Here is a 22,526-nt window from a genome sequence, read left to right on the forward strand (position 1 = left end):
AACCCAAGATGTCCCAAAACTCTTGATGAAACGAGCATTCATTTAACCCAGGTACTTTTTAAACGTTTTCTCAGCTGACATATTTGTCTACGTCAGGCACTGCCTCACTGGATCCTCACAACCACCAGAGGGAAATGCTGAAGCAAACAAAGGGTAAGTGACTTCCTCAGGGTCACACAACCAAAGCCCAACTGACTGCAGCACAGGTCTCTGTTAGCACCAGCGAACCTTCCAGGAAGGGGGGCAATCCCTAGACCTTGGCCTCCACGACGGAAGGGGGCGGCAGAAACAAAACGGCCCCCAGGCGGAAATAACCTACGGATCGCCTAGACTACATTTCATAAAGGACCTCAAGCTCCCGAGATGCACCACGACCAAGCAAGAACTACGTTTCCCAGAAGCCCTCTGGTGTGGTGAAGATGAAGAATATCTACGCAAAAGACCACGGCCAAGACACTGCCCGGAGTCTTTCTCCCAGGGAGATTGCTGTTTCTTTAGGGGCGGCTGCCAGCGCCAACGTGTCCGGAAAGAAGGAATGGCAAGGGAGGAAGGGAGGATAGGGGTAAGTGTGCCAATATGTGAACAGACCTCGCATAAAGCGGGCGAATTTCGCTGGGGCTCAGGTGTGCATCCACCGTACCTAAGGTAGCGGCCAAACGACGTTCCCAGGGGTGGGCTATGACAGATCGGAGACTACATTTCCCAGAAGGCCATGCGGCAATGAGCCTACTCTTCCCAGAAATCCCTGCGGGACCGAACTATTTTTCCTGGCCCGCCCCACTTCTGCTTGAAACTCTATACTTTGAAAAACATGAGGGGGCTTTGGGCTTTGCGGTTTCTTCGCCCCGGCCGTCGCAGGATCCTCTCGGGGCCTCTTTCCCCTCACGGGAGCCCCGTCGGCGTAGCAGGTGGCCCGTTGGCCCCGTGGAGAGGTGAGAGGAGCCTTCCCGCTCCCTTCTGGCTCTCCTCATTTGGTCCGGCCTAGGGCTGCTGAGCACGTTAAGGGTGAGGGGAAGCCAGGCCCGGGCGTGCGCGGACGCCATCCTCGCCCCTCCCTGGAGCGCCCCCTTCTTGAACCTCGTCGGCCGCCGTCCCCCCTCTGGCGCCGCCCCCTCCCTTCCCGGTTGGAGCCGGCTCTGTCACCTCCGCCCAGCCGGGGTTGAGGGGGCATCGACCGGGCGATGGAGGAGAGAAGGCCCGGGGATGGAGTATCGTCCTGCCCGGTGTACCCATTCTGTAGATGAGAAAATGAGGCCGGGGGAGGTCGGGTGCCCGCGGGCCCAGGCACCGACCTGGGCTGGGCTTGTTGCTCCCGCGGAAGGAGCTGCTCAAGCTTTATAGGTGTAGGTGTCGGCGGCTTACCAGGGTTAGCTTCTGCTCGGTGTAAGGGAGCCTGCCCCCCAGGGGGTCCAGAGCCCTGGCGAGCCGGGCGCCGGCTTGTCGGGGGTGTGCGCGGCACTGATAAACGCTGGGTGACTGGACCTGGGGGTTTCTGTTCGGTTACAGATTAGACCGGGTGCCGCCTGAGGTTCTGTCCCGGTTCTCCTAGTACTGTACCTTAGGTCAGACCTGAGTGGTCAGTTTGGCGACAGGACCCCCAGATCTCTTGTACATGGACTGTTCCTTAGCAGCACTTCCTTAATCCCGTAGTAGTGAAGGTGATTTCAATGCAAGTAAATTTATCCCCGTTAAATGTCATTTTCTCCCGTCCTTAACATCAGCTTTGATCCCTCTTTGAATCCTGTCATCCAGCGTAGGACCTGTTTGTGTTTGTGCCATGTGCGAGTCTGATTCCCGCAGCCCTAGAAAGCCTGCTTTCCACCTGCCCAAATCTAATGTTGGTGGAGAGCCAGCGGGAATTAAACCCAAAAGTTGTAAAACCGTCATTATACCCTTTGACTGCACAATACCACTATTTGGTCTGTTTCCCAAGGTGATCAGGGAAAAAGGAACAGAATCTATGAGCTATTTATAGCAGTTCTCTTTGTGGTGGCAAAGAACTGGAAGTTGAGGGGCCGCCCATCAGTGGCTACACAATTGTGGTGTATGATGGTGATAGAATACCGCTGTGCTGCAAGAAATGATCAGCAGATGGGTTTTAGAAAAACATGGAAAGATTTGAATGAAATGAGAAGACCTCAGGAAACATTGTATATGATGACAGCTATATTGTTTTAAGAATGACTGAAACTGAAGTTATTCTAAGCATCATCTCTCTATAAGTACTCTAAAGCTATTCTGAAGGAAGATGCTATCCACTTCCAGAGAAAGAACTGATAAATAGGAGTATGCATTAAATGATCCCGAGTATAGGATGGGGAGAGAGGGAGACAATTCAGAACTTAAAATGGAACAAATTAATAATTTTTTGAATAAAGGAATATTGAATAACTTTGTATACATGGAAAGTTTCCTTAAGGCAATGTTTTGCCCTCTGAATTCAATTTTTTAAAAATAATCCACAAATAATAAGTGCAGTAAGGTATTATATTATTTAGTCAATTGTGTGATGTAAAGATGTGGGCTAAACTAGCTGATTTTCCTGTCTGTGTTCTCTTTAGTTTCTATCTCCAATCTAAGCATATTTAGGAGAGTAATGTTTGAGTCTTTAGTGTCGCAGCTCTGCTTTCTTTCAGGAGAAATAAGTTGTTAAAAAATCTTTTATTTTCTCCATTTTTTTTCCGTTTGTCATCTACCCTTCCATTTTCATCCTTCAGTGTCCTCAGGTTGACGTCACTTTGTTACCTCTCTCCACTCTTTCTTTAAACTGACTTCACTCTCTACCGCCTCTCTTTGCTTTGGAAGATGATAGTGCTTATAATTTTCCAACATTTTACAAACAAGTTTCTATCCTAAAGTGGTATTGCCTTTAGCTTCCATAGCTCTCCTGTTGACAAGTCAAGTTTTTGTTCAGCAAGGCACTGTTTAACCTCTTTTCTTCCTTGTTAGGGCAAGTGATTTACATTAAACTTGTGGATAAAATGATTTTAGTTGATATCTGCACTTCTATCCATATGTCATTTTTTTGTCATCAGTAATTTGGCTTAATAGATCAAAATAGATTTGATTTAATTGAATAGGGATGGTAAAATAGATTGGACCTCTTGATTTCTTTAATACAGGGTACTCTCAAATGAGGGAATTCTCTCCACTATCACAGATCATGGCCTGCTCCTCAACAGAAGAGCCTTAGAGAGCTACCTAGAGCACTGACTTGGCTAGGCTCCAACAGCCATTCTGTGTCAGAGATGGCATTTGAACCTTGGTCTGCCTGGTTTTGAGGCCAGTTCTGTGGACTTTATTCCTGTTACAGTCTTTCACTGTTGATTAAATATAAGGTGACAGCACAGGTAATAACAAGCTTCTTGCTTTCAACAAAAAATTAGGAAATTAAAAGGTGAAAGACATGCCTCTTAATGATTTTTTGACATTTGATAAATCAGTTTACTGAGAAAAGCCTGAACCTTACTTTCTTTTTTCAGGTTTGCTGACTACCAGCTCCAAGAAAAATTATGACATGAGGAGTGTGAACATAACTCCTTTAGAACAAAGGAAGTTAACTTTTGATACCCATTCAGTGGTTCAGGACTTGGAAAGTCATGGTGAGAAACCACTTATTGAATACATACTTCAAAGGTTAAGTGGTATTATTATTTTATTTATCTCATCACATGGATTACAATTTAGAGTGGCAGTTATAAGCCACAAAAAGTTATAGTATGGAATAAAGTTCTTTTTTTAATTTTTTTTACAAAGTTCTTTTCTCATAAGGATTTATAACTTTAAAAATACTAATACTTATTCTTTGCCTATAGGATTTGAAAAAGCACAAGCAGAAACTATTGTGTTAGCATTAATAATTCTATCAAATGTCAGCCTGGACACAGTCTATAAGGAGATGGTCACTCGAGCTCAACAGGTAATTGATTATGTATTATTTATAATGTGTTTAAACAAAAAAACCTTCTGTCCTTTAGCTTATATTTGGGTCTTTCCTGTAAGACCTAAGGTACTTCCTCTTTCTGGAAAAGGCAAATCATTCATATCCAGATAGTTAAGGCAATAAAACAGACCTATAGATAATCAGTGGTTCTTCAGTTTCAAAAGTGGTTCAGATGACATAAAGAAATGTTATATTTTAAACGGAAAAAGATTTTTTTAAATCGTATAATAGCCAGTTCCTACCTCACTCCCATTTTATATGTGTCAACAATAAAGGCCAGATAGGTTAAATGTTTGCTTAATGTCACATAACTGTTGGAATTATGACCAAGTCTAGCCCCCAAAAAGGGGTGAGAAAATCTATTTCCAGTTATTGTAAAAGAGTAGACTGTGGGTTGGATGTGGTTAATATTTTAGTTGATTTAGTTTTTTCTCTTTCTTTGTTACAAGGAATGGCTAATTGAATAGAGGAGGGCACTTAATAAGGGATCACTTTTTTGTTCTTTTAAAGATCACACAGATAATCTTTCTACTCAGTAAGTCTTTCGTATTTCAAGAGATCTTTCCCAGTACATGTTTCCCATCACTGGAATCTTTCTACCAGCTTTTCATAGGACTTTAGAGCTAGAAGGAAATTTAGAGATCATCTAGTTCAAATGTCTAGAGGCTGAATGAAGGTAAATGGCATACACATCTGATTTAATTATTTCATAAGTACTCATCATAACAAATGCCTATTGATATATCTAGATTACAGTAGGCATCTGACCCAGTAGTAGTGAATCTTAAACAGGTTGATTAGCTTAGCTAATCACCAAACTAACTGATGGTGTCATCATGTTTAGTTAGCCATGAGTTAATTTGTTCTGACTCAGTGCTATGCAGAATTTTCTTAAGAATCTGTCTTCACTTATAGTTATATTTCAAAAATCATTTTACATGAATTCTTCCCTCCTTAGAGCAGTAATCCATAGCAGAGATAGGGAAATTTTATTCTTAAGCTATATCATGCAATTGGGGTTTTTTTTGTTTGTTTTTTGTTTTTCTGGTTTTTTGGGGAGTGAGGGGAGCAGGCAGCACATCAAGCAGTCAGGGTTAAGTGATTTGGTCAGGATCACACAGTTAATAAGTGTCAAGTGTCTGAGGCTGGATTTGAACTCAGGTCCTTCTGACTGCAGGGCTGATGCTCCATCCATACCCCTTAGCTGTCCCTATAGCATGCAGTTTCTGGTCAAACTAAGTGACATTTCAGTGCTTTCATGGACCATAGGAGTACCCTGCTTTGGGAAATTTTCATGTTTCTTTTCTGGCTAAGTAGACTCAAAATACAAAGCATTCACACCCTGGATTTAAGTTGGTTTTGAATATATAAATGCGTTATTTTAGTTTAGCAGATTTTTTTCCCCACAATTTTCCACTGAGTGAGGAAATGTAATAAGAGAATAGTATTGACCTTAGTATAAAGAAGGCATGAAGGTCTGAATCCTCCCTCATACAGGACCTGTGATTATGGGCATATCCCCACCTCTCAACCTCATTTTATTCATCTGTAGAATGAAAGTTCCTATCTCACAGAGATGTCATGAGGATGAATAAGGAACTGAGGTAGTTTACCCTGGGAGAGGAGAAGGTGGCTCACTTGGGGAGTCATGAGATCCAATTTCAAGTATTAAATTGGAAAGAGGTTAGAGTGGTTATGCTTGGCTCAGATACTAGAACTGGGAGGAATAATGGATAGAAGCTGCAGAAAGGCAGACTAAGGTTTGATATAATGAATACTTCCTAACAGAGGCCCCCAGAAACAGAATGTGCTGGCTGCTTCTGTGGGAAGTGGGCTCTTCTCCACTACAGAGCTTTCTTCAGGCAAAGAATGTGTGGCCATTTGTCTCATATTGTTGAGGAGATTCTTGTTCAGCTATGGGTTGGACTAGTCAGCCTCTGAGGGGCCTTCCAGCTGCAAGTCTGAAATCAAATGAGAACCTCCTCCTCCTCCTCATCATCATCATCAATAATAGTCATTATAGAGGAAACTTAGTTCCCTGTAGTGCTGAGAAGTTTGGGAGGAACTGTGAGGAGCTATTGCTATCTTCTAGAAACTTCCTTACAACATCAGCAGGGATTTAAAACAGCTTCATACAGAGCTTATGCACAGGTGCCATTCGAATGGTTGTTAAATGAATGAAAATTCCCTTAACTTTGTATGTGCAAGAGACTGGTCCTATACTAATAGGATACAGTTTCTGGGATTTAGTAACAGTTGCGTTGCTGTGTAGGCACAATTTGAATCTTTAAAGTGGTTTCTTTCCCCTTGTCTCTCTTCCCCCATAATCATGTTAGATCAGAGGTAGAGGAAGGATTAAGATGAACAGTCCTAATCCAGAATTGTCAGACATTTTAGGATTCCTCTCAGAAACTGTTGCATGTGCTTAGATCTCATGAGTTGTGGCACATTGGAAGTCGTTCATTAGGGCTGCTTAGCCCTGTGCTTGACAAAGCAGCCATCATATATGACTTTCCTGACTTTAAACAGTGACCACAGCCTTTTCCTAGAGGATTAGGGCTGCTGGTAGTTGCTTTCCTTTCTCCTTGTTGAGTGAATAACATAGACAGTTCCTTTAGACTGAGAATATGTAAGAATACCTTTAACATTCCTTAACCATACTAACAGAATCCTCCTCTAGCTGTCTCTTTTCAAAGCTATGTCACCACCTGCTTTTCCTTTGATTGAGAAAAATGAGTGAATTCTTATAATAGGCCACCAGCCTGCTGAATTTTAAGGAAGTTGAATAGTAGAATGGTAATGTTTTATTAGCAAGGTTTATTTAAACCAGTTTTATGTTTTAAACTATTATCTTTTATACTACTCTTTTGTAAGTGATATCTCTAGCTGAGTGAAACCTTATAAATGCCATGTGACTTCCCTGAAGGTGGATTTGGAACCCCCTTTTAAAATATGTTCTCTCCAATACAAAGCCTAGTATAAGGATGCTTAATGAATGACCCAGAAACTATCCTGCTGAAATGATGCCTAGGGTGATTAGGCAAACACATTCCAACCAGTTTTGTTTAATTACCAGCTTCTGACACCCGTAGAAGCTGGACTTCCTTTTACATAATAGCTCATATTTTTATATTGCTGTAAGCTTGACAAAGTGCTTCACAACCCCATGAAAAGTAAGTAGTACAAGCATCCCTATCCTTATTTTATAGATAAGGAGACTCTGAGAATTTGTGACTTGTGTATGGTCAGCTAGTAAGTATCTGAGTCAGGATTCATATCCAGGACTTCTGAATCCAAGTCCAGCAATCTTTACTTTTATTGCTTTTCTCTCCTATGTAGCATTGCTTTTAAAGCTAAATTCCAAATTTTTTCTCTTATACTCTGGTAAAAACCTAGCCATGTTTCTCTCTAGGAAATACTCTAGCCGGCTTTGACATTTATTCCCCAAATATATAACAGTTTTCATATTTATTACTATTCTTTAGACTGCCAAAAACATAACAAAATTATTATTATATGTTGTCTTAATTTTACACTGTCTTAATTCCCATGAATACTAAAGGGCCTAGCATTTCTTAATTCAGTGTATAAATATTGTATTATATCTTAGGAAATTACAGTCCAGCAATTAATGGCACATTTGGACTCAATCCGGAAAGATATGGTCATCCTAGAGAAAAGTGAATTTGCAAATCTGAGAGCAGAGAATGCGGTAATATTAACTTTTAAATGATGAACACATTATTTTGCTTTTTAAAAGTATTTTAACAAAACAGATGGTAAAATTGTATTGGATGCTTCACAGTTACTAAAAATTTTTTATAAGAACATTCCATAACAACACCCAGACCTTTATGTTTAAATCAGAGTTGTTGGGAGATACACACACACACACACACACACACACACACACACACACACACACACACACACACACACACACACACATCTGTAGTTGGAATTAAAACCCATCAAAATCCTATTTCAAATTTCATTTGATTTTATGTATAATGAGACATTTTAGTTTTCCCCTAATTTTTTCTGTCCCTGAAAGAGAAAAAGGATTTCTTTTACTTAACAGTTTGAGAATTTCATGTTAAGTAAAAGATAATATGAATTCTTTCTCATTTAAAAGAAAATCACAGTAATTTAAAGATATAACATTGTATATAAATCTAGCTTTTGAGGTAAATCTGATTTGGGGGTCTAAGAATGAGCTATCTTCACAGAATTTCTGTGGTTTATGTTTTAATCAGGGAGAAAATCTATTGTAGAAATCCACAGATTGCACAAATTTTTAGTAATCTTATGTTTCAGAATTTCTAGGTCAGTTGGAAGATGATCTTTTGATTATTACTAATGTTCAGTGGTCCCTTTTATACCTAGAAAATGAAAATTGAATTAGACCAAATTAAACAACAGCTAATGGTAAGTAAAGCATTTTCTTTTTTGTCACATAAGAATAAATTCTAAATTCCAAAAAGAGCAAGATGTCACTTCAAAATATACTTTTCAAATTTTTTTACAGCTTGAAACTGCTCGAAGCAGAGCAAATAATAAACTGGATATAAATCTAGAAAGGAGCAGAGTGACAGATCTGGTAGTATTCATTTAAGATTTCCTTCTTAGTTATTGATTCTTTTTCATTTTTTCAGTTTTTAATCACTTTCTGCCTTAAAATTTTCAGTTTACAGATCAGGAAAAGAAACTTATGGAAGCAACCACTGAATTTAACAAAAGAGTAAGTTAGGATATGTTTCCTTAATAATTATCAGCATACCTTTCTTGGATCCATTAACTACTTCTTGTTGAGATTTATAAAGCTTAATACTCTAGAAACTGCTTTTTCTTTCTTGCTACCTACCTTCCAACTTACTGCTACTTCTGACTTTACCATTACACTGAAAATTACTCTCTCCAAAGCTACTAGTGATCTCTTAGTTGCCAAATTCAGACAAAATTAGTTACCAAATTCCTCAGTGCTCATTCTCCATGGCCTCTCTGAATACCTTGAACGCTTACTTTTCTATAGGTTTTATGAACACCATTCTCTCCTGTTTTTCATCCTACCTATCAGACCTCTCCTTCTCTGTCTCTTTTGCTGGATCCTTCTCAAGATCATTCCCCCAACCAAAGGTGTCCTCAGGGTTCTGTCCTGGGCCTTCTTTTCTCCCTCCAGACTACTTCACTTAGTAATCTCATCAGTTCCCATGGATTTAACTACCATCTCTTATACTAATGATTCTCAAATCTACCTCTCACATACCCAGCTGCCTTTGAGAGTTTAAAAGAGCTAAAAGAATTGTGCATTTTGACATTATTTTAAAATAGCATAAAGAGACTGAAATAATAAAATTTGTATTACAAATTTCAGGATACCCATATCAAAAATGTTATTTCGCAGACCAGTAATAAAATTGACATTGAAATTGCTTCACTAAAAACACTGATGGAATCAAACAAACTTGAGACAATTCGTTATCTTGCAGGTAAGTACTATTGGAGGAAGGGAATTCGATAGTGTGTGTTCAGATTTGAACAATTTAGTGCTTAATCTAAGAACTGCTACAATGTATCGGTTTGTGATAGGATGTAAGAACTAGTGTTTTTAGGTTATATTTCTAAAATACTTTTAAGGTTTATGAGTGTTTTTATCACAAGAACCCTTTAAATAGGGAGTAGGTATATTATTATACCCTTTTCTTTAATACCGGAGGAAACTGAGGCTCAGAGAGGTCAGATGACTTGTTCAGGGATTTTAGCTCATAAAGAGTGGAACAAGGATTCAACTTCATACCTCCTGATGCCAAGCCTGGCTTTCTCCATCCAGTGCTTCCTCTGTACAAAGCACATAAAGGTCCAGATGTGGTATGTGAGGGGGCAGCTTTCCAATCCAGAAAAGAATCACCAGTGATGTGCATGTGGCCCTCATGTGCAACAGTCTTGACACTTTCTTGTAGCTCCTCTGGCACATTCATGCTTAATGCAACTGGTAGATTCACACCAGCCATTACAGCCCTTGTTCAGAGAAACAAAGTACAGACTGGAGCTACAGACTCCATACATTTCCCTTTTCCAGCAGCTTCTGTAGTTCTTACATTACACATTGCCAACCATATAACTGGCAATATGGAAGATAAAGTAACTCCATTTCTCATTAATGTAAAAAGACTGCCAGCCTGGACAGGAGAGGTTTGGGTTTTGGGGGCTTTTTGGTTTTTTTTTCTGGCAAGGTTTTTTCCTTGAACCAATGAGTTTCTTCCATTGAGAGGCTCCCCATAATATTGTGATAAGAATTGGTCAAGGTAACAGGGTAGAAGCAAAGAGAGATGTTAGTAGAGGGGGACATGTGATTTTTAACAACACATTTGGCAGAGAGGGCAAAGATGGATTCTTTAAATTTTGCTATGTAATGTTACTCCTTTTTCTTTATTAAAAGAATTCCTGCTTGTAAAATCAAAATCCTCTCAAGTTTGTTCTCTCCTCCAAGAGGATTTTTTAGTTGCTTCATCCCAAGGGTATTGTATGGGGCTCAACCTGAGAATTAGAATCATAAATGGTAGGAGTTAAAAAGTTGTCTGAGATGGGAGTTAACATTCCTCTAGAAATAAATGGCATCTTAAAGCAAAGGAATGATAGGTATTAGTGCCTGTAACTGATACACCAGTGAAAAATGCCACTAGAACATGCATGTTAGGGGACTGTACTTGGGTGCTAAACAAGAGTATTTTTGTATAAGAACAGAACTCTACATCCCTGGTGTAGCATAAGCTCTTGACATTTTAGGGTGATTTGATGTTTGGACTATATGACAGTCCCTTGTTGGAGTGATCTATTTTCCCTCAACCTGCCATCTAAGCTGTAGCCCTTGGGTTGTAGAGTTAGGTACATTTTTATTTTAATTAAATTTTTATGTGTGGACTAAAAGTGGCAGCTTTACTTCAGAAGATTTACTCTTTGGCATTGCCTCTGAAATATTTTACTTGTTAAAAATGGAGAAATTTGAATTATTAATAAACATTTATTAACCATGGGTAGATAATTCTTCCACACTTCACATATTTTCTTTGGGTACCTTTTGCTATTTTCTCCTTTCATTTTATTTAGAAACATTTGTTTGAAGCAGTACTAAGAACTTTTCTCTTTCCTTACCATCCAAATGTTCTCATCCCTCAGATTGAAAAGACTTTTACAGTTAAAGGGTAATATATTCCCTTGGGAATACCCTGCACTCATTTTCCCTTCCCTCAGGTACTCAGAAGGAGAATTGTTAAGGATGAGTTTTTGAATTTGGTAAGACCAGAAGTTCCTAAGGTTGGTATCAATAATTAAACAATAATTCTTTCTACTTACTTATTTGGAGGGCATCACTTAGCCACTTCATTCCTTCTGAATACAGCACCAAATTATTTTTTTTAATGTATGAACTCTATAGCTCATCTGCTTAATTCTGAAGAAGAATTCTTAGAATCTCATTGATCCTAGAAGATGAGAACTAGCAAGTTAAAAAGGGAGATAGGAGGAATGTTCAGGGTAGACATTCTTGACAACCCTCAGATGTGAGAGGTAATGGTGAAGGAGATGGAAAATTCAAATAACACTTAACTGCTGTGTATTATAATAATGGTGACCATGCATTACCAAGAAGCCAAGTTAGATTTTATATCCTCTGTTTAAGAAGGAGAAGAACTGTATATTTTGGTACAAATAGTACATTTTAGAAATAACTATCAAAAACAACTACCCTAAGTGAGATGTTAATATGCCTTAGATTTGTTTAACATTGTATTTGTTTCAAAGTGCTTTTCCATAAAGAATCTTATTGTTGAAAAGCATGCCAGAAGTTATCTTTTCCAACCTGTACTCAAACATACATCTTTTCAACAACTTGATGACAGGATTCATCCACTGCTTGGCAACTTCTGATGATGGGGAAATCACACGACCCCCTGAAGTAGCCAATTCCATTTTTGGAGGTTTTTGTTACATCCAGCCTAAACAAGACTCTACAATTTTTCCCCCAGGTCTCAAAGTTCTGACATCTGAAGCCAACATTATTTATTGTACTACTTCTTATTTGGTAGTTCACAGCCTTCTTCACTTGCATAACACAGGATACTCAGAATAGATCTGTGATCTCATTGATCTAAGGACTCCTGCCGGCAGATATTACAAGCCATCCAGGCTGCCCACCTGATACATTACTTTGCCATTTTCTTCTTTAAGTTCACTACAAAGGTTCCTCCCATTGTGCTTTGGGACCCATTGGTCATCCCACACATTTTGCAATGTGACCCACACATTTTACTCCTAGATTTTTTATATGGAATTCTTCACATGTAATTTTCTATATAATTATTTGTTTTTAATGTGTTGCAGCTAGCTTACACTCACTGTGTACTTTTCCATTGGAAATTTTGTAATAGATTGATTTATGAGGAAAAGAATTTGTCATAAAATCAGTCCTGTGCTACACTGTCAGATTCATCCTTAAGTGACCTTGGAATGACTATTTAGTTAGGTCTCTTAACCAGGTTTCCTTAAGATTGTGTTTTTTCTCCATTGCCTCACTGTTTTATGAAACATTAACGCTCCCAATCTTTTGCTATCATTCCCCATAAGATTTTACAAATAAGTTTATGTAATTAAGCAGGATTGATCTTGCTTACCATATCTCTTCATTTGACAAGGAAGTCAAGTATTGCTGACGAAGGTATTTCTAGGCCATTTTGGTCTCTTGTGTCTAGCAATTGGTTTGCATCAGATAGGAATTACTTTAATTGTGCTGATGCCCTTTCTTCCATCCATATACCATGTTTCAGCAGTAATGATTTATCTAAATAGGTCAAGTTTAAGTTATTTTAATTGTATGCCAGATCTTTGTCTCATTTTTTGTGCTTCTAGATTTCCGTTAACTTTGATATTTTTCCTAACAAGTCAGTAGTCTGGTTATTTAGGTAATTGATGGGTTCAGCAGTGACTCTCACATCAGTAAATAGATATTTCCTGTCCATTAAAATAAAATAAATTTCATCTGTAAAATCCATTTTAAGGGCAAATCATAATTTCTCCTCTCAATTTACATTGGCCATACAACAGTTTTCTTTTAATCTACCACACTTTATAATTGTATAATCATGTTCTTTAAAATGTTGTTTCCCTGTTAATTAGAGATTATTTGTAACATGTCTACAATCTAAATGACTAGAGCTGAAAATTGTCATATGAGGACCATTGTCAGGCCTGCACTTTACTCACGTGGTCCTTAGTGATACTCGGACAAGTATGTAGACTATGAACTAGAAGGAGGCTAGTTTGTTGACTTCTTAAGGTTTTACTTCATGCTTAGATATATAGGATAAAATTGCTTTTGCTACACCTTTGGAAAAGCGGCCATGACTGCTCTACATACTGTAGTAATAATTTGTTCCTTTCTACAGCATCTGTTTTTACTTGCCTGGCAATAGCACTGGGATTTTACCGCTTCTGGAAATAATAGCAGCTCTTCAGTATCACCACCAGCAGGAGCAAGGCTACTCTTTGGTACATTTGAAGATTTTGTTTTTGTAGAACACTCTGGGTACAGATCCAGTTTGGCCTGTCTCAGTTCCTGAATAAATCTATTTGCCTTTATTCCCTGATGCCAAAAAACTGCTAATTAAAGTGTGATAGAAAGGTATTTTACAGTTGAAAACATCGTTTGCTTATTGTGTCCTTGCATATGCACATAAAACTATAAAACCTAACCTACGCAGTTTGGGCGTGGATTCATCTTGGACAGTTTTGTCTACATATGAGTAAGCTGTTGCCCATACTTAAGTACTCGGTGTATCAATATTCATTTTTCAACATGACTTGATCCTGTTTGTGGGATTTTTTATGGTTTTTTTTACTAAGTAGTAAGAAAAATTCTTATATTCGTATTTACATATTTAAGGAGAATAAAAGACTATTATAACTTCACTCATTGAATTTTAAGTTTTATTATCTGAATCTGAAATTTACTTACTTTGTGACCAAAACCAGTGATTTTTAACGTATGTTCTAATTGATATGTGTCATCTGGTATAAGTTACTACAGCTAAGGAAATTAAGCAGAGAAAGGCCAAGCAGCTTGGCCTGCTTGAACAGCCAGCAGGGTCATAATAGAAAACTGGTGCTTCTTCAGGCTTTCTGTGTTATATAACCCTTCTTTCTACTGGAAAACCTTTCTCCATTTAGTATGTGCATGTAAACCATTACAGCAAACACTAAGGTCATGGAATTTTGCTAAAAATTAGTTCATTATTAGACATCACATTTCCAGCCTGAAGTAGTTCAGAATTAGCCCATATTCATGCTTAGACTCCGACAGCTCAGCAGATGAAACACGCCTTGAAACATTAAATGGAGGGAAATGCCATAATTTCCCATCACTTCCTCTGTGCTTCTACTTTTTGATTTATTTTATTTCAGAACTTGTTTGAGTTTTAGTGGACTTTGAAGAGCCAGGATATCTGAAGTCAGAAGATATGAACATTGGAAAGTATTTGCTATTTGGAGCCAGAAGAAAAAAGTTAAATGTGGTCTCAGGGAAACAGCAGGCGAGACCTGGAGATCTCTGCTATTTTCCTCCAGGTTTCATTTTTGCAAATATTGAGGAATGCTACTTTGAATTACTAAGAATAATAAAGTTCTGATGGTAGACTGCCAGATTAGAGTTTGTTTTGTAGAGAGACATAAATATAAGTTTTTGATACTTTGTAAACTTAAAGTTACCACAGGATAGCAATAAGACTGCTAGTACTTTTCTTTTTATGGCCTTTTCTCTTAAGTAGGAAAATGAAAATAATAGAATTCCTACAAGAAGTTGGAGAAGGCACACTCCAATTTCAGTCATGACCCCATTTGAGGTTTTCTTGGCAAAAATGCTGGAATAGTTTTCCATTTCCTTCTCCAGCTCATTTTACAGATGAGGAAACTGAGGCCAACAGGGTGAAGTGACTTGCCCAGGGTCACCATAACTAATATGTGTCAGAAGCCATTTTTGAAATCAGAAAGATGACATCCTGACTGCAGGCCCAGGACTCGATTATCCACTGTGCAACCTAGCTGCCCAGAGTGTAAGATCTGGATTCAAATCTTCCTCAGGCATTTGAAGTCTCTGACTCAGGACAAGTCACAACCTCTCTGTCTCTTCATTCTTCATCAGAAAATGATGAGTTTGCACTTACTGACCTCTAAGGTCCCTTCTAGCTCTAAAGCTATAATCCCCTAATATTTGAGTTATGAAAATGAGGTCACCTAGCAATCATGAGCAGCCAAAATAAACCTAGATGGCCTTCATATGGAAAACTTAGAGTGCCTATAAATGTACAGGGAAGATCTTAGATTCCCTTAACCCTTCGCCTCCCTCTTTGAAGGACAAGGAACAAGGCTAAACTGGAGCACTCTAACTAGCAACACCTATATAATGCAAGTCCTGGGGAGCCCTCAGACAGTAGAAACTGCTCTAGGGGAATGGCTGGTCTCCATCCACAATTCACAGGCACATAAAAAAAAACTCTTTACCAGTTGCTAAGTGTCTGTTCCCCTTACATACTGACAGCAAAATCCATGAAGGAAGTAGGATGTGGGGGATGTGGGGGGATGTTGGGACATGAAGGTGTGAAAGCAAGCCCACCCCGATGCTTCACAGGCAAATCTGATGAGAGATCCTGTTTGCTGCTGAACAGCAGCTGCAGAGTGACATTGCTACTAAAATAAGATGATGACAAGACAGTATCTATTTACAAACATACACACAATTTAAATGTCTTTATCTAAGAGCCAGTGTTTAGCCTAATCATGATCTGTCACTGACCGTCAATAGAGCAATCAGCAGCACCCAGTTTGTTTCCTCTGTACCTAATATTTTCCTGTGGCAATGAAGGCTATGTCACTTTACTTCCCTATGTCCAGTCAGCATCCTTGAGGTATCTTTTCTTGGCCTCCACTTCCCTACAAGGGTTATCCCTCTCCAGTTGGAATATAAATTCTTCCCTTGAGGGGAGCGACTTTGCAGATGTATATCTCCAGTGCTTGGCACATATTAAATGCTTAGTAAATACTTTTTTTCATCCATTCTTTGCTGTATTAGAAGTCCTAAACTCAGATATCAGATTGGCACAAACGGTATGATACGGTTGTACTTCCTTCTCAAAGAGGACCAAAATGACATCACTGTTGAAGTCAAGGTGCAGTCTGACTATGGCTGATCAGACCAGTACAAACTGGGAATACTCTACCACAGGTCATACACAAATAGTCCATATGAACGTCTTGGAGATGTCTCCAAATGTGCACATCTCATGTTTCTTTGGAGCTTTGCTCATAGAGTACAGCCCCTTGGTCGGTGTAGGCACGCCATGCTGAGTTTCTGAACTAGCCTGAGAGAAATAAACATGACGTGGGCAATTTTACAACATATGGAGGTGATAAAGAATACCATCAATTACAAAATGGGATCAAAACAATTTGAATTTCTCCCTTTCTGTCAATGGGAGACTTATAATTTTTCCTGACAAGTTAACGTAAGGACAATGAGCTTGGCCAATCCATAGCAAGAATATTTAAAGTCGCGGACTAATTTTAGCGTCAAAGTTCACATCACCTCAAGCCAACTGAGTGAACTCAGTATTCAAAAACTACAACCACCACAAGTAGTACAATAATGACCATCTACTCCTTCCCAATATCGGCTTAATCAGCAAATTTCGTCTTGGAATTCAGACATCCTGTAGCTGTCTGGTCTCTGGAGTGTCTTTTCTTAGGGAAATCTGGAAAATATCTTCTCGGAGGCTGCTCTTCAGGAGACTTGTTCTTCTGGTTCCAAATTACTTGGAGAGACTCCTCAAATGTTCCTGCTAAAAATCTCTTACAAAACAGATCTCAATACAAGTTGGCACAGCCTCTCAAATTTTCCTTCTCTAATTCTAATTCTTTTAGGAGGATCAGATGCTATTAAGAATTCAGTCCTATAGATGAAAACATAAGTAACAACACTCTTGCAGGTAGAGGCTTTCTACCCCTAGGTTCAATAGTTACACAAATGAATTTATTTATAAAAAGCTGACTTTACTCCATTTATAATAAAAGGACTTGGGAGGATACTCATGTAATTAATTCCAAAACAGTGCATATGAAATAAGTTGTTTATAATAAAACATGTTTGTACTACAGGACACACAGTACAAACAGGTGTTAATTCCACATTAGTAATATACTTGAATGAAACCAACTTTTCCATTAATGTAATATAAAATATTCCATGAATAGCATCACTCTAAGAAACTGACTACACTAAGATGTTTCTAATTTAGTTTCAATAATTAATAGAATAACAGCTAGGTCCCACAACCAGTTGTATCAATATCTGATTATTCTTATATCATTTTGAAACATTTAAGGACCTTATTTTCCTACAGACATAGATACACATACACACACACGCACACACAGATATATACCTCTGTGGATATATACATATATTCATGTGCGCACATACATATACACACATACACACACACAGAGTAACAGGCAGATGACTAAGCCAGATGCTCATTTACTAAGTTGTTTAGGATACAAAAGGACTATAATTCTGTAATGAATAGTTCAGATCTTACATACCTCCATTTTATTATAGTAGCTCAGATGTATCCCAGGTGTAGTCCATGGGATAATGATATAACACCATGTTTGCATCTTTGTTTCACAAACATTCTCTTTGCCTAATTATTCCCTTTTTTTTTTTCAGAAAGGATGAGCTATTTCAGGGATTTGATTTTACATGCATAAACATTAACAGGCAGATAACAAGCCCAAGTACCAATTTACCTAGTTGTTTGGAATATGGAATGACTACACATTCAAACTGAAAACAGCAAGATTTTACATACTTGCATTGTTCCCATGTTTTGTATTGACCACTTGATCAGATTATAGAAATTTACTTTAAAAGGAAAAAGCAGGATATTATTATAACACCATCAAACTGGTCCTTGACAACTCAACATATAAATGTCTGTATAAAGCATCTTTAGCTGTTTGATTTTACGTAGGAGTCACAGTTTGACAACCAACCATGCAAGTAATAATCTCACCTCATAGCTAGACTCAGGAAAAGGCAGAGGGGAAACCTTCCTGTTCAAAGGAACACAATAGGGAACTGAGTCAGGAGGATCCCACCTTAGGCTAATGCCAATGTTGTTCTTCCATCTTTCCCCCAGGTACAAACCTCCATTTGTAACAGCTCAGTATTATATTCCCTCTGAGCAACTTGTGACATTTCTCTTGAGTGGTGAATTACTGACTTAAACACTCGTCAGATTAAACCTCAAAACAAAATCAGTTACAGTCCCAAGAGCTTTTACCTCAAACAGCAAGTTTCACTAATCACAATATAGGGATAGATAGTTATTTTTTCCCTTCATGGAGTTAAAACAAGCAAACAAAGTTTACCAGGACTCAAACATATACAAGAGGTTTCACTTAACATCTTTCGTTTGTTTTTCTTTTCTTCTCAAGACTAAATTTTTCCTGCTGTAAAGAAATCATTTAGAAATCATTTCTATATCATACACACACTGGTAAATTATTAGTAAACCAGTTTCATTGTTTAGGAACTTTGTAACCCAAAAAACTCTTTTCCCAGGGCTGAGGACCTTGCCCACACAGATGGTTTCCAAGAGCCTACAGCCTGGCACAAATGAATTACCTAACATAAGGATTATCAAGTAGGTTTCCTTAGTATGCAAGGATACAGTTGTCAGACACAAGGATAATTCTGGTTGTGACAAGCACCAGGTCTCCTATGGCTTCCATTTTCCCCTTTGGGATGTGATCTGGTAGTGGTTTTTATACAGGGTGGGGAACCTGCCAGGTTTGAGAAGGGCCTGAGAGTCCTACACTAGTTACTCTCAGATAGACGCTGGGGTAAGTGCTAAGTGCTAGGTCACTGGTACATAAAGCCTTCCATCATACCATACTTAAATCTAAGAAATGTTTGTGTTCTACCTACCCGTAAGGTAGGATCTAGCCATAGGCTATCATCACAGCTGATCTTCTAGCTGTGGTGAAGGATAATAGCCCAAAGCCCCACAGCTATCTCTGTGGTGTCAAGAGAAAATGAGAAAGGATTCCAGAAAACTTATGGGAGTCCGGGAGGCCAAAGCCAACAGTCATACTGAATGGGCAAGCATGGAGAGGTTGCAATATGCTTTATTGGTGGAAACAACTAAATGAATAAGATTACACTCCATTTGAGTGTTCGAATATCTCCCCTCTGGGATATGCTTTGTTGGATTTCAATTATCTAATTATTCCTGCCACTTATAGACTTAAATCTTTCCTCCCTTTCTTTGGCAAACTCTTTGAGAAAGCTAACTGCACTCAGTTTCTCCAATTCTCTTTCAAACCTCTTGCAGTCTAGCTTTTTGACTTCATCATTCAAGAAGTCAATAAACCTTTAAGTGCTTATCATGTGCCAGGCACTTGTGCTAAGCACAAGATAGAAAGGCAGAAAATAGATGCTGCCTTCCAGAGGCAGGCATTCTAATGGGGGAGACACTATGCAAGCAACTATGCACACATAAAAGATAAATAGATACATATATTATATATATACATATTGATATGTGGAAATTTGGGGGTACAGTGAGATGAGAACCAGGAAATCCCTTTTCAGAAGAGAGGATTTGAGTTGAGTTTTGAAGGAGGCAGAGATAAAAAAGGAGAGCATTCTAGGCATGAGGGACAACAGCCAGTGAAAAGGTGTGGAGGTGGGAAATGCAGTTTCTTGTGTGTATATCATAGAACATGAGGAAGGGAATATAAGAAGAATGGAAAGTAGATAGGTACTAGGCTATAAAAGGCTTTAAATGCCAAAGAACTTTATATTTGATCATGGAAGTGATAAAAAAAGTCACTAAAAGTTATTGAGTAGGAGAATGATATAGTTAGACTTGTGCTTTAGAAAGATTAACTTATAGCTGAGTGGAGAATGGACTGGAGTAGGCAGAGACTTGGGGCAAGGAGACCAACCAAATTACATATTACAATTACAATAATCTAAGAATGAAGCAATGAGAGTCTGCACCAAGGTGGAAGTTGTGTCAGAGGTGAGAAGAGGACATACGAAAAATATTTCAAAGGTAAATAGGACAGGAATTGATTAGATTAGATATGTGGAGTGAGTGGGGAGTTGCAGATGACACTTAGGTTGTGATCCTGGGTTATTAGGAAGATGATGGTGCCCTTTCTCTTTCATGTTTATATTGATATATCTCTGTCCATCCCCCAGTCTCCACCCCCCAGTTTCCCTCTTCCCAGCTTCCCTTAGTGGGAATGACCTGAATGAAAATAGAGTAAAGGAGATTGAAAAAGAACAGTCAGATAGAGGGGGGGAGAGAGAGAGAGAGAGAGAGAGAGAGAGAGAGAGAGAGAGAGAGAGAGAGAGAGAGAGAGAGAGAGAGAGAGAGAGAGAGAGGAGAGAGAGAGAGTTATCAAGGAGAAGGAATCATTAACAATGTCAAAGGTAGCCAAGAGGTCAAAAGGGATGAGGACTGAGAAAAGGCCAGTAAGATTTGGCAATTAAGAAATTGTTAGTAACTTTGGATAGGGCAGTTTTGATTGGATGAGGAGGATGAGAAGCCAGCCTTCAGAGAATTAAAAAGAGAGTGAGAGGGGAGGAAGTGGAGGAGACACCTTTTAGAGATAGTTATCTCAAGGAATTTAGCCATGAAAGAGAGCAGAAATATGAGAGAAGAGTTAGCAGAGATGAGTGGACCGAGTGAGGGTTTTTTGAAGATGGAGTAGGCAAAGACACATCTGTAGGCATTAGGGAAGCAGCCAGTAAACAGGGAATCCAGATAAGTAAGCAAGTGGGGGTGAAAGGGAAACCTCTCAAGAAGACTGAATGGGATCACTTGGGCAGGTGGAAAAGTTCTTCTTGACAAGAAGGGCCTCTTCTTCATTTGAGACAGGGATAAGGAGGGTGAGAAGGAGACAAATGAGATGAGGAGGAGAGAAAGGGAGTTTTCACCAAATGGCCTAATATGAGGGAAAGCTCTCAGCTGAAGGTGTGAGGGAAAGGAGAAGCATGGAGATTTGATGAGGATAGACAAGGTTTAGAAGAGTTGCTGAGGGTGTTAAATAGAAGCCCATTTCAGTTTATTGACCATACATGTGTAGTGGACCCTATCAGCACAGTATCATGGTTTGTTCCACCTTCATTCACGTGTGTAGGTAGTGGAAGAAATATGAAGCAGAGCCATGGCAAGACAAGATCAATGATATGATTAGTGAGAGAAGGGCTCAAGAGAACAATGAGAGGGAATTTTAGAGCTCGTAAACATGGAAATGGAATATTTATAACGGTAAGATCAAGGATATGACCATTCACAAGAGCTGAGGACTGTGATGGAAGAGTAGGCCACAGGAAATGATTAAATTGAGGAACTGGGAGGTAAGAATATTTGAGGGATTATCAGTATATATACTGAAGTACCCTAGGATGAAGGATATGAGCTGTGAGGGAAAAACTGCAAGCCAAGCAGTGAACTCATTGAGGAAAGGAGAGTGTCTTGGAGGTTGGTGGACAATAGTTACCAGAATTTTGATTGAGTGGTAGATAGGAATTAAGTCAACCTTAAAGGAGGGGAGTGATGGTAGAAAGAAACTTTGAAAGTGTCCATGGGGAGCAAAGAGTATTCCAACTCCCCCATTTTAACCAGCAAGAAGTAAAGTGAAATGAGGAAAATGCAACCAGTTCTGGAAAGGGTGACCATAGAATCTGTATCATCAAGGCAAGTCTCAGTGAGAAGCAGAAGATGGAAAGAGTGGGAACGGAAGAAATTTAAGATGAAAAGTATTTTGCCTGTGGAGCAGGCATTCTAGAGAGCACCGTGGAAGGGATAGGTAGCTTTAGAGTGGGGAAGGGAATGAGAATAAAGGCTCAGGAAGTGGAGAACAGGAAATGAGTTTGAATCTTAAGAGTTCAGATTGGCTGGAAAGGAGAAAGGAAAGGAACAGGTATTTATTATTGCTCCCTAGGTGCTAGGCTCTATGCCAAGCACTTTATAATGACCATCTCATTCGATCCTCAAAAGGACCCTGGAAGGTATGTGCTATTACTATCCCCATTTTACAGATAAAGAAACTGAAGCAGACAGCTTAGATAACTTGCCCCAGGTCACACAGCCAACAAGTGTCAAAGACTGCATTTGAACTCAGGCCTTCTTAATGCCAGGTCCATAGCTCTACATGCTGTGCCTTCTAGTTCGCTATGATATGGGGAGGGTGGGACCAGGGGGAGTCCATAAAAATATTCTCACAAATACGCTCTCTCAATCTCTGTGTGTGTGTGTGTGTACACATGTGCATGTGTGTGTACACATGCATGTGTATATGTATGTGTATATATGTATATATGTATGTATATACACAAAAGTTCTTAATTTCTGTCTTTTTGAATTTTATATTAATAATGGTGCCTATTTTTTTTTAAGGGTATGAGTCTTGAGGCCTTTAGTACATGCCGTTCTTCAGTCCTGGCCAGAAGGTGGCA

The 22,526-nt window shown here is 39.0% G+C and overlaps 1 protein-coding gene across 5 annotated transcripts; it reads left to right on the top strand.

The window, feature by feature from the left end:
* Nucleotides 1-178: 178 nt before the first annotated feature.
* LOC140505082 (coiled-coil domain-containing protein 90B, mitochondrial) lies at nt 179-13,906 on the top strand. Of its 5 annotated transcripts, XM_072610695.1 has the most exons (10): nt 181-932; nt 3,483-3,602; nt 3,816-3,919; nt 7,554-7,655; nt 8,330-8,371; nt 8,472-8,543; nt 8,631-8,684; nt 9,318-9,432; nt 11,195-11,257; nt 13,384-13,906. In XM_072610695.1, exons 1-9 carry the CDS (start codon nt 812-814, stop codon nt 11,215-11,217), a joined length of 753 nt encoding a protein of 250 aa, XP_072466796.1. In that variant the 5' UTR covers nt 181-811; the 3' UTR covers nt 11,218-11,257; nt 13,384-13,906. The 5 variants fall into 5 exon arrangements, with proteins under 5 accessions (XP_072466798.1, XP_072466796.1, XP_072466795.1 ...); XM_072610697.1 differs by lacking the exon at nt 11,195-11,257 and having other exon boundaries at nt 179-562; XM_072610694.1 differs by lacking the exon at nt 11,195-11,257.
* The last annotated feature ends 8,620 nt before the right edge of the window (nt 13,907-22,526 follow it).

This window comes from Notamacropus eugenii, chromosome 5, assembly GCF_028372415.1.
Source record: "Notamacropus eugenii isolate mMacEug1 chromosome 5, mMacEug1.pri_v2, whole genome shotgun sequence".
Classification (NCBI taxonomy): Eukaryota; Metazoa; Chordata; class Mammalia; order Diprotodontia; family Macropodidae; genus Notamacropus; species Notamacropus eugenii.